Source organism: Triturus cristatus, chromosome 1_2, assembly GCF_964204655.1.
Source record: "Triturus cristatus chromosome 1_2, aTriCri1.1, whole genome shotgun sequence".
Lineage (NCBI taxonomy): Eukaryota > Metazoa > Chordata > Amphibia > Caudata > Salamandridae > Triturus > Triturus cristatus.
The window spans coordinates 1,103,946,469-1,103,959,431 of record NC_140580.1 but is presented as its reverse complement, the minus strand read 5'-3'; the positions used below and the strand labels follow the sequence as shown (position 1 = coordinate 1,103,959,431).

At 45.0% G+C, this 12,963-nt stretch overlaps 1 protein-coding gene across 1 annotated transcript in view; it reads right to left on the bottom strand.

Moving 5' to 3' along the window:
* Nucleotides 1-12,963, bottom strand: part of LOC146868757 (uncharacterized) — a 541,685-nt gene that overhangs the window by 373,480 nt on the left and 155,242 nt on the right. The window contains exon 4 of the mRNA XM_085613729.1: nt 6,404-6,539. Coding sequence (XP_085469855.1) covers nt 6,404-6,474 — 71 coding nt within the window. The 5' untranslated portion in view covers nt 6,475-6,539. The remainder of the gene's footprint in view (nt 1-6,403; nt 6,540-12,963) is intronic.

The following is a 12,963-nucleotide window of genomic DNA, read 5'->3' as shown; positions in this document are numbered from 1 at the left end:
GGCCCAGCCCAGAAGGTAAACACAACACATATTTAACACAATGTGGCCGCACTGGGTCACCCATATGAATTAATTTTTTTAAAATCTATAGATTTTTTTAATTAATGGCAATGTGTGTGGCATGGGGGGGTGACACTCCCCCGCCCTAGTGAAGAAACCACTGCTGGTACCAGCATCCCCTTGATGGACAGCAGGAAGGCTTTCATCACCAAGTGGATGACCCTAAGCTCCAGAAGGTTGATACGAAGCAAGGCCTCCACTAGAGACCAGAGGCCTCTGATCTCCACCTCTCTCAAGTGGCTGACCTAGCCCAGAAGTGGCACATCTATCACCACTGTCAGCTCCGGTTGGGGAAGGCAGAAGAGCCCGCCTTTGACCAATTTGTGGACTGGTACCACCACTGCAGATCTTGCTGATTCTCTTCCTAAATCTAAACGTGATAGGAGAGGTGTACTTGATGTTGGGTCCACTGAACTATAGATGCCACTGCAGAGTCTGCAAATGCCATCTGGGGTGCTAGACCAGCAGTATGCAGGAGGCCATCAGTCCAAGCAGTCTCAGAGTCGACCTCACTGAAAACCAGGACTGCGGCTGAAAGATCAGGATCATATCCTGAATGTCCTGGACTCTCTTTGGGGGGGAGGAGGGGGAGAGGGAGGAACGAAACAGGATAGTGTTCAGAATGGTTTCAATGAAGGGGAGCTTCTGAGAAGGAATAATGTGCGACTTCGGCACGTTGACAGTTAACCCCTAAGATGACAGGAGGTTTTCTGTGGTCTGGAAGTGGTTTACGACCATCTGGGGGAGCCCACCGTTGACACAGTATTTGAGGTAGGGGAAGACTGGCTCTCCTGACCTACAAAGGTGTGCTGCCATCACGTCTGAACACACAAGGGGCGCTGGTGAGACCAAAGCAAACTGAAAGTGCCGTTGTTCCTCTTTCAACCGCAAGTAGTACCAATGTGTGTGTCCAGGTGATAGCAATCTTTCTGCTTTAGGCCCCAGAGGGGACTGTCTCCAAGTGAGGATTCTAGGAAGAGGCAGTCTCTGTACTGCAGGTCCCCTGGATGGCACCCAGTCTGCTGTAGGTACACAGGGTCCTGTAAAACCCCGGGACAGAAATCTCTGTGCTTCTTGTACCAGAAAAGACATTGTGCCTCAGAAGCAGAGTATGTTTAGGCAGTTTAGCAGGGTAAAATCAAGAATAAGTTAAGGGTAACTTTTGAGATCAAACAGCCTGTGCCCTCGGGGACTTACCAGGGAATTTAATTTCCAAAATGTCCCCTTCACAAACTTTGATGGGTAATATGTAAGCCTGTGTAAAAGTCATGTTATGGCCACGTAATCTGGTTAATATTCTATATTTCAATTTATGCTAATCATTCAAAATGTTCCAGAGTATACAAGTGTGACATTTCACTTTTTTGCAGGAGGAAATATCTAGAAGAATACTGGTTCGAGCTTGAGTAAGAATAGGGCAACATAAATGTGTTATGCTGGTTTTTAATTAGAACAAAGACATTTAAAGCAGAAATTGTGTATGCCAGTGGTTCTTAACCTGTGATTAATGGGGGTCCTATGGCACTTATTCAGGGCATCCGCAACTATTTAGAAAATTAAGTAACATTAGAAGAATAAACAAATAAAAATGCAAAATTTAAAGATGAAACATTTTAAAATACTCTGTAAATGCGAACGCAGTTGAAACCAGGGCTAAAAATTAAGTTAGTATTCTTCTCTTGATTAGTGAGAGCAGCACAGATATAGCAAATGGAATCTAGTATGGACAACTGGTGACCTTAATGGGAGCACTACTATGAGTGGACAAAAAGACAGCACGCACGAGGAGCAAAAATGACAAAGTGATATGGAAGAGTCTAACATCTGTTTTAGAAACATAACAAAATGTTTCTAACCTGGATGTTAAAATGCTGATTTTTTTATATTCGGCTTGTGTATTAAATACAATATATCATAATTTGTGTGACTGTTTGGGGTATACTTGTATTTTTGTAAATTGTTTTGTGGTTCAAATTGTAAAATCAGTCTAAGCCTTGGTGCACAACTTCCAGTAGTGTTTCAGTGGGGATCCCACATAAGTGAAGAGGAAAAGAATAGCTACTGTTCACAGCAGCATAAGCTACATCAGCTGCCTGGTTGTATAGAGAGCCCTGCAGTTAAAGGCACTGGAGATAAAGGACGAGTCGCATGAACATCTATGAAGTGACTGCCTTTCCATGAGAATTCCTAGAGATTTGTTTCTGAATCACAACAATAAAGGAGTTCACTAATACCATAAAAGTTTCCATCTACCTTTGGAGTACATTTCCTAAAACCATGGTATTCACGAAGGGTTCAGCAATTCTCTGCCAGGGAATCTGTGACGAATGTAAAAACAACAGTTGATGGACAGAATGCAGAACAATGTCATACATTCACCCCAGTACAGAGTTCTGGGCCTAAATCCATCGTTCTTTTGCTCACCATGCCATTCCAGTTTGAACCCAGCCATATGCAAATCAGTCTTGACCCTGTGCCTCATGGGAACAGTCCTGCCCGAACTGCCAAGCCAGGTCCTCCCTGGACTGGAAACAAGCATCCTAGGACCGGTTTCGGGGTTTCACCCCTCTTCAGCCAGGATAGCTTGATTCCAGTGGCATGGAGAGCACAGGACCCACGTCTGAGCATACCCATCCCACTCAGGGTGACAAATGCAAAAGCAACAGTTGATGGACAGAATGCAGAACAATGTCATACATTCACCCCAGTAAAGCGATCTGGGCCTAAATCCATCGTTTTTATGCTCACCATGCCACCCCTCTTCAGCCAGGATAGCTTAATTCCAGTGACATGGAGAGCACGGTACCCACGTCTGGGCATACCCGTCCCACTCGGGGTGGCAAATGCAACAACAACAGTTGATGGACAGAATGCAGAACAAGGTCATACATTCACCCCAGTACAGAGATCTGGGCCTTAATCAATCGTTTTTTTGTTCACCATGCCATTCCAGTATGAACCCCACCATATGCAAATCAGTCTTGACCCTGTGCCTCATGGGAACAGTCCTGCCCGAACTGCCAATGTCATACGTTCACCCCAGTATGGTCAGACTTTGAGGAGGAGGAGTTGTTAAATTCTTTGTGAACTGAATGGTACTCCTATGCTTTACCATTTAAGCATGTAAAAAAAATAATATGTTTAATGCAGGTGTAAATGTAGTACGGAAGTGTGTTTGCACTTTAAGGGCACAATTAACAAAGGTAAACTTAGACGTTTGGTCTAAACTTAGACCAAATGTCTAAGTTTACAACTTTGGAAATTCACAAAGGGCACTTATGATTAGTATCTTTACATCCACACTCGGGAAGGAGATTATTCCCGAGTGCGGACATAAGGATGGTACTCATAAATGCCCTTAGTACATTTTCAAAGTCATAAACTTAGAAAAAGATCTAAGTTTAGACCAAACGTCTAAGTTTACCTTTGTGATTCGGGCCCTAAACTTCCTTAGCTTCGTTCTCATACAATAGTTTTTGCCATGTAAAACCCCCTCCACCTATTTAAAATTAGACATGCTCCCTTCACTTTACAACCTCAAATCCACACTTATTCCTGCCAATGACAGGAGTGAATTTAGAAATGTATTTGAGTTGTGAGTGAATATGTACAAGCTACTGAGGTTGTGGGGGTTCGCTGGGCCTGGGTGGAATTTAAGTTACGCTGCCTTAAATCACATACTACGGGAATTTTATGTCCCACTTGTTATGCAAAATTCTCCAAATTACAACACTACTCCACGTCATTTAATTGCGCAGCTGTTCGCAGCAAAATTGTAGTGCAGAAGCCTAGGAACAATGCAAACACCCAAAATGCAAGTGGGTTTCGTTAATGAGAATAGTGTTTTACAAGGCATTTCTTTCACGCAAAATGAAGACTCAGGTCAAAAAATTGTTAGGGAGACGTTTTTCGTTAAAACAGCAGTGGCGGCTGGAGACATTTGAATGTAGTGTGGTGTAAAAGTTTAGTATGAAATTTTATCTAGTGAGCGATGCAAGCAAGCTTAATAGTCAAACATAGGGTACAGGATGGGTCCTCCTCCAGGGAAACAATTGAAAAATGTTTGACAAATGGTGCATTTTAAAGCAACTTAATTTAGCGATAAAGCAAGGCTTATAAAGCAAGGCTTATAAAGCAGTGGGAACAAATGGTCTTGAAATAATAAACAAATTAAAAACTGCCCTATATCTTACTGCAAATTGTATAACGTGACAACTTCAGCCTTTTAAAGTGTGTGCTTGCCCAGTGTCTTCCACTGCATGCAGCATCAACTTTGGAAGAAGTTGCTCTAAACAGGCTTCAGGAAGGACCCAACGCTGCTGACTACAATCAGTCATGTAGAAATATGTGAAGACAGGCCTCTAAGTGGGATGGAAAATGTGGGGGCTCTCTAAAAGGGAACAGGTAAAATACATTTCTGTGATTTCCATAGTGAGCTACCCGACCGGTATTTTGGGTTCTCTCTGAGATGTAATGGCATCCAGATATATAACACAACAACTGACTTACAACTTAAACCTGTCAGTGCGATTGGCTTTGTCAATGGTTGTTAGCTGTTTAAGATAAATGAGTAACAAGAAGGATTTGTTATAAATAACCTTGAAAATGTTTCAGTTCTAAAATGTCACTAGTGCTGAGGCCTGTGTAAAGAGTTTTGGCCTTCAGCTATGCGCGCTTTATGTTAGATATGTATGCCCTTTTTGTCTGCACATCTCGTCCATCTGCACACCCTCAACCACCTCTCTTTCCTCTTAAGCACCCTCTTTACACTCTTCCCCGAATGCACTTCCTCACACCTCCCTCACTTCACCACTTTCAACATACACTGCACTCACTCACATTTAAGCAATGTATTCCTTTTTGCTTTTACTCTAAATATTTTGCAATCTGTGCACCCCCTTCACACGCATTTCCACAGAATTGCAATTACAACTGAAATGCATGACCATTGTTCTGTGTGCTCTTCAGAGAGGCCAACCCACTGACAGGCACTTTGCTTTGGTATCAGCGTCACAGCTCTCAATCAAAGCCCCTATTAAACACCTGGCATGGGACAAAGGATGCACGGAAAGAAATACAGAAACACTGCATGATTAGATCGCTTACTCTTGAGGAAGGCAAGATTAAGTAAAACGTGAAAGAGGAACAACGTTTTCAACACTCATTTTTCATAAATCAATCCACGCTTTTGGCATTAATGTTGTTTAGGGCATGAAGATAAGGACAGTTTTAATGTCATACAGCAGGTACCTCTGTACTCTAAGCACATATCTCTCGATTTGCGCTTGACTCGGATATTTGTGCCAACTTTACACGAGAACAAGAACCCTGGCCTGCTCCTCTTTTGGATCAATTTCGAGAGGGAACAAATACAGCAGCTCGACTTCTAGTGGGGTCAATGATGTGCAGCCAGAGCCTGGAATGTCACAGTGGGGGAGGTTAGCATGGCAAGGGGTCTCAGCACAATATACATAACAGAAGATTCTAACACTTTTCATTACCGAGAACAAGGCACGAAAATACATGTGCTTGCATGAATGCGAAAAGGTGGGACTTGTGCCTTTTAATGACAGATGGCTGCTCTCATGCAGAGATAAAGACTTCAACCCCTGAAACCATGACGCTGAGAGCATCACTGGCCTATAGTGGATACTTCCCTAGGCTACAATGGCAAGGAAGGGCTTGGAACATGAAGCCCTGCATTGTGCGTCTCAGTTGAGAAAGTTAATTTACTGCCTGGCTTCCGTCTCCTGCTTTAAAGCGAGGTGGGCAGGTAGCCTGGGACAGACAGCCCAGACTTAAATACATCAATTTGTTTAGAGATACAATCGTATCTCTAAATAAATCGATTTCATATTTGTACAGGAATGTGTAGGACTTTCAGGGAGGCGCAGCCCCAGAGCCCTGATGAAGAAACCGCTCCTGTAAAAACAGCACCGAATGACAGACTTGTATTTTGCTTAATTGAGAGTAATTTACCTGAAATTTCATATTTATGTGAAATGAAATTATGCAAACTTTGCACACCAATACAATTTACCTACTTTGTAAGCATTCCCTCCCAGAAGCACCTTTCCAACCCAGCTGAGCATATAACCACACTTAAAATTAGGCGACAATAACGTTACTTTATGTAAGAGAAAATCTATTTACAAGTGCTAATTCATTTGTGTCTTGAATGCGTTTAGTAAATTCTGCACCCGTAATCACAGTTCTCCAAGCCCAAATAGCATTACACAGGCAAAAAACATTGTACATATATATATTTTCAATGTTGTATGTTTCTAGAATTAACTTCCACTTAACATTCACTTGAGCACAGACCAGAAACACTGTTACTAACTTTGGAAGCATTTGCTGCTTGGAAAACCATTCATATTTTACAAGGCTGTCCACTCTCTGCACCTTTCTCATAAGAGCAGGCCGGTGTCAGGAAAATAACTTTGGCATAAACTTTAAATGCTACCGTAAACCATCGCCTGGAAGAGAAAGAAAGAATACGTTAAAGAGAATAGTGGAGTCAACTTTATTCTTGCTTTACAGGTTTTATTCATTGGCACAAGGAAAGCACACACACACCTACTCAAACTGCCTCAGGAGGCCTCCCAACAACGTGTGCAGGTGTAAACAAGCATTTGCAATGCAATCGGTCTCGCCTTTGGGACCTTATATGTATTTAGCTATGCAGCACATTAGCCTGTGGTCTGAAACATCTACTGTTCATTAACATGGACAATGGTGTGCTTTTCATTGTACGAACGAGCCTATTTCATAAACAAATAAAAGCAAAGCTGTGCCTTTTCTACCCCTTACGTAAGAATAATCTGGACATGCCTGGGTAGAACCAGCCTGTATCCTGGAGGACTGAAGAGGGCTTTTAAAAAGGTTAAGAGGCCTAGGATAGCTTGAGCTTTTATTACTGTAGGTCACAGTAACCATGCCCTGACAGGCTGGGTTATATAAGGGTTTAGATATTAGATAAGTGAGGTGTTAATCATATGGTAGGCCGAAACCCATCAGAACCACTTTTTAATGGTGGGCCCGAAAAAACATCTCAGTGGACCATGGATTTGTGAGAAAATGGGAAGGTTGTTAGACCCAAGTGTTATAGGTCAGTTTGAATGTAAAAATATAAACAGAAAAACTATTTCCCTTCCACTGTGCTGGCTGCAAGGAAAATTCTAATTTTATTATTATTCATGCATGCATAAGTATCTATAAATATGCATATGATTACATAGGCATGTAAGTTTATTTGTGAACATACATTAGCCCGCGTGAGGTTCAAAAAGGATGCACCAATTCGTTCATCCCTTAAGAGGTTGCGAGTGGTTATGGCTCAGTTCCACGTAGGGCCCTGGATTCCAGGTGTGATGTGATGGAGAGGGGGATGCTTTTAAGGAGGGCTCCGCCATCCAAAGCATAACTCATATGAGAGGCTTACAAGAGATGGGGCCAGAACCTAATGTAGAAGTCAAGCTACAGTTTACTATACCTGCCGACCAGGTGCTTGAATCTTGATAAGAATTTACATTTATTTTTATTTAGGAACAAGGGACAAATCTATTAAGGGCTCAATGGGCCCCTCAGGGCTCTGTGGCCCGGGTGCCGCTGCACCTGTTGCACCAATGGCCATGCCTGTACTATTCAGGTGTTCCCGATTCCCTTTTTATCTGTGCATAATCGTTTCTGGAAAACAATTACATACCATTCATAAGAAGTGGTGTGTGTGTGAGAAGTTGGCCTGGCATATGCTGGTCACTAGTTATAGTGGCTACCTTGCACCAGTCCAATTCGACTCTTGGTAGATAGGTTTAAAGACAACCTTTTGAAAGAAAGCTATCCTAGTGGTAGCTGTGGAGAGCAGCCTTCAGGCTAAGTCTCTGAGGAATGTGAAGCAGCTTGTTTTACCTTATAATCTCTTGAATTACCAAATGAAAAGACGCAAAACAGGTATATATATCAAATATATATGTATTTATTACTAAATATACTCTACTAATCTCTTTATGAGATTAGAGTCAGGTAAACATTCAAAAGATCAACAGTTCTCAATAAATTAAGCACAAAGATGGCTGTAGCCCTAGGGGCGTACCAGACCATATACAAACAAAATGGTATAACAAACTCGACTTGCAAAATGAAGAGGCTTAGGGCCTTGGGAATCGCTGGGGCTTCACTTCTGCAGTGTTAGCAGGTAAGTAATCAGCCCACAGGAGGCGCGTGCAGTGTCTAAACACACACGCGGGTTTCTCATAGGTTTCAATGGCAAATGTCGCGGTTTGTATTTTACAGTTTTAGGACACTTCGCAAAAGTCAACAAGCAAGCAACTTACAGGGTAAGTATTTCGAGAGCCAACACACACTTGGGCACCGGAGTGCACGAGTTACCTCACCCAGGGGAGCCGGGTGCATAGGTGTCCTTTGGTGTCGGGTCGCGATGCTGTTTTCAATGGAGATCACTGAAGACTTGCTGCTTGTGACGACTAGAGAGATGTCCGTTGGGATCTGAAGATGGATTGGAGTTGCAGAAGACCTAGAAATTGAGGGGACAGAGTTCAAAGTCATTTGCCAGTGACCGGTGGCCAGCAAGATGGATGACCACAGCTGTCGCGTCTCTTCAGGTCAATGATGGTGTTTTGTCTCTTCGCTCACGAGGTCCAGGAGAGATCGACGATGACCAGCAGCTGGATTCGGAGGTTCCCACAACGTCTGCAGCTGATGACGGTGTCGGCACTCGGATTGGAGCCAACAAGCCTTGGCAACTGCAAGTCTCGTGTGGAGCGAAGATTGGCAATGGTGCAGACCAGCAAGGTCTGATGGACTTACCCAGCGAGGGTAAGTGAGGGCAGGCCCAGAGCAACCAGGTGAGCCCTTGAAGACAGTGTGGAAGTCTTCTGGAGAGTTACTAGCCAATGGGCAAGCAACCGCGAAGACGCCTTTGCAGGATAAGTTTACCAACAGCCCACGGTCACTCGGGACGAGGTAGGCCACTGATTTCTGGTACTAGACCTGCTAGGGACTTGGACAACAAATGGTCCAAAGCACAAGTTTGTAGCACGTAGATTAGGGCTTGCACTCGAAATCAGTGCACGGTTCCCTGGTATTGCTGTTCCTCGTCACTCGTGGGGTCCAGATGCCACAGCTTCGCTGGGGACTCAAAATGACCGTCGAGAGGTCAGGAAATTCACTTCAGGGGACGCAGGGACTTCGGACTCCGGCAGGAGCGGTGAAGTTCGCAACCGTTGTTCAAGAGTTTTGGTGCCTGCCAAGCAGGGGAGTCACTCCTTGACTCCAAGGGAGATCCTTCAGTCTTCTAGAGATAGTAGAACGTCGAAGGGCCAGGATTCTTCTTCGTAGAGTGTCGTCCAGGTGTAATCTGAATTGCATTGGCAATGTTTGGTATCTTATAGTGAAAAGATGGGAGGGACTAGGTCTATGACCATTCCTCTAGGAGGGTCAGGGTAGTGGGTGGTTACACCCACTTCCCTTTGTCCAGTTTCGCGCCAGAGCAGGGGCAGGTAGCCCCTGAACCAGTTTGAGCTGGCATATGCACAGAGGAGCCTACTGCTCCCCCAGTGCAGGACTTCAAAGCACTCTAAGAGTGCACCCACCCAGCTCCAATACACTAAATCCTGTCTGGGAGGTGGTGACACCTCCCTGTGACAGGAAACCCTTTGTTGAGCTCCCTCCACTGCGAGTTTCGGTCAGCAGCACGAGGGCAGCCTGGTGTCTGTGCTGGTGGCATCCATTTTGTGATGCCAGGGCTTTAGAAGATTTCTACCGTTTAGTACAGTGGGTACATGTCATCCCCTCTAGAAGGGTGGGATCAAACTCCCACACCAGTTACTGGTGTGGGGGTATGATTCCAAGATGTTTGACACCAAACACAACATGTTTTGATGCAGTCATTCCAAAGTTAGCATTTACCGCGAGGTTATAATGCACTTAAGAGTATATGGTTTAACCGCATCCACAAACAGCAGCAGAGAATAGACTCTGCCAGCTGCAGAGGGGTCCTGCTCAGGCAGAAGCACCCCCACACATAGTAAACCAAGCACCCTGCCCTTGGGATTGATAGGGCCTACCATAGGGGTGACTGATAGGTTTATATGTGTGTGTATGGTGAGATATAGGAACCTATACCTCAGTGAGGAGTGCTAACACTACCTCACACAGGCTGCAATAGCAGGCCTGTGGTGTCAGATTGTGAATGCTTCCCAGGGGTGGCATAATACATGCTGCAGCCCCTGGTAGGCCTGTGAAGTACCAATGCCCTAGGTACCTAAGGTACCATATACTAGGGGCTCATAAGGTACCACAGTATCCAATCACTAGTGCATCTAATATGCACACCAAGTTGTTTAGAGAGATCAATTAGACTGGGGCCCTGATTAGCAGGGACCCAGCCAGACTATAGCCAGAAACCAGTGTATACATAAGAAAAAAAGTGGGGGCAACACAAGTGCAGATCCTACTCTCCTACACAACCCCCCCCCAAACGCAAGGACATTAAACTAACCTTGACCAGGTGAGTCTTCATGTTCTAAGTGGAAATACCTTGAGAGTCCATCTGCATTGGCATGTTGGGTCCCAGGTCTATGTTCCACTGTATAGTCCATCCCCTGTAGGGAAATGGACCACCTGAGCAGTTTAGGATTTTCACCTTTCATCTGTTTGAGCCATAGGAGGGGCTTATGGTCAGTCTGAGCTATGAAGTGAGTACCAAACAAGTATGGCCTCAGCTTCTTCAGGGCCCAAACCACAGCAAAGGCCTCCCTCTCAATAGCTGACCAACGTTTCTCTCTAGGGGTCAGCCTTCTGCTTATAAAAGCTACTGGCTGGTCTTGACCTTCATCATTAAGTTGAGACAGAACAGCTCCCACACCCAGCTCTGAAGCATCTGTTTGGACAATGAACTTCTTTTTGTAATCTGGACTCTGTAAGATGGGGCAGTGCACATTGCCTGCTTGAGGTCATCAAATGCCTTTTGACAGCTAGCTGTCCACTGAACCTTTTTTGGCATTTTCTTGGAGGTTAGATCATTTAAGGGGGTCACTATAGATCCATATCCCTTAACAAACCTCCTGTAATATCCAGTCAGGCCCAAGAAGGCTCTCACCTGTGTCTGGGTGCTTGGAGCTACCCAGTCCATTATGGTCTGGATCTTGCTCTGCAATGGTTGAACCTGGCCTCCACCTACAAGCTGGCCCAGGTACACAAGCTGACTCTGCCCTATCTGGCACTTAGTGGCCTTGATAGTGAGGCCTGCTTTCTGCAGGGCCTCCAATACATTCCTGAGGTGGACCAGGTGATCCTGCCAGGTAGAACTAAAGACAGCAATATCATCAAGATAAGCTGAGCAATGGGTTTCCATACCAGTCAGAACTTTATTCACCAACCTCTGAAATGTGGCAGGTGCATTCTTCAAACCAAAGGTCATTACCACAAAGTGATAGTGCCCACCAGGGGTCGAAAATGCAGTTTTAGCCTTGGCATCATCAGCTAATTTGATTTGCCAATAGCCAGCTGTAAGGTCAAATGTACTTAGATACTTGGCTGAGGCCAAAGTGTCTATTAGTTCATCTGCCCTTGGTATTGGGCAGGCATCAGTCCTGGTGACTACATTGAGGCCTCTGTAGTCAACACAAAACCTCATCTCTTTCTTACCACCCTGGGTATGAGGTTTTGGCACAAAGACTACTGGGCTAGCCCAAGGGCTATCTGAGGGCTCAATAACTCCTAGCTCCAACATTTTCTGGACTTCAGTCCTGATACAATCCCTGACATGGTCAGATTGCCTGTAGATTTTACTCTTTACAGGCAGACTGTCTCCAGTGTCCACCTCATGGGTGCACCAGGAAGTCTGACTTGGGGTCAGGCTAAACATATTTCTAAACTGATGTAGCACTTGTCTACATTCAGTTTGCTGATGTTCAGTGAGGCTGCCTGCCAAAGCAACGCCATCAACTGATCCATCATCAGGGTTCTGAGAGAGGGGGTCAGGGAGAGGGTCACTCTCCTCCTCCTGGTCCTCATCAGTTGCCATGAGCAAGCTCATGTCAGCCCTGTCCACATATGGCTTAAGTCTGTTGACATGGAGCACTCTAAGAGGGCTCCTGGGAGTACCAAGATCTACCAAGTAGGTGACCTCTCCCTTTTTCTCAACAATTGTAGGGGGGCCACTCCATTTGTCCTGGAGAGCTGCTGGGGCCACAGGCTCCAACACCCACACTTTCTGGCCTGGCTGGTAAACAATCAGGACAGCCTTTTGGTCATGCCAAGCTTTTTGTAGTTCTTGGCTTGCCTCAAGGTTTTTAGTGGCCTTCTTCATGTACTCTGCCATCCTGGAGCGGAGACCAAGTACATAATCCACTACATCCTGTTTGGGAGGTTTGAGAGGTAACACCCATCCCTCCTTCACCAGACATAATGGTCCTCTAACAGGGTGCCCAAACAGAAGTTCAAAGGGGCTGTAGCCAACCCCCTTCTGAGGAACCTCCCTTTATGCAAACAGAAGGCAGGGAAGTAAAAGGTCCCATTTTCGCCTAAGCTTTTCTGGGAGGCCTTTAATCATTCCCTTTAGGGTTTTGTTGAATCTCTCAACTAACCCATTGCATTGTGGGTGATAGGGAGTGGTGAATTTGTAGTTTACACCACACTCCTTCCACATTGCAGTTAGATATCCTGACATAAAGTTAGAACCTCTGTCAGAGATTACCTCCTTAGGGAAACCCACTCTGAAGAAAACTCCAATGAGGGCTCTTGCTACCACAGGGGCTGTGGTAGTCCTGAGGGGAATAGCTTCTGGATACCTGGTGGCATGATCCACTACCACCAGTATAAATCTGTGCCCAGATGCAGTTGGTGGGTCAAGGGGACCAACAATGTCAATCCCTACCC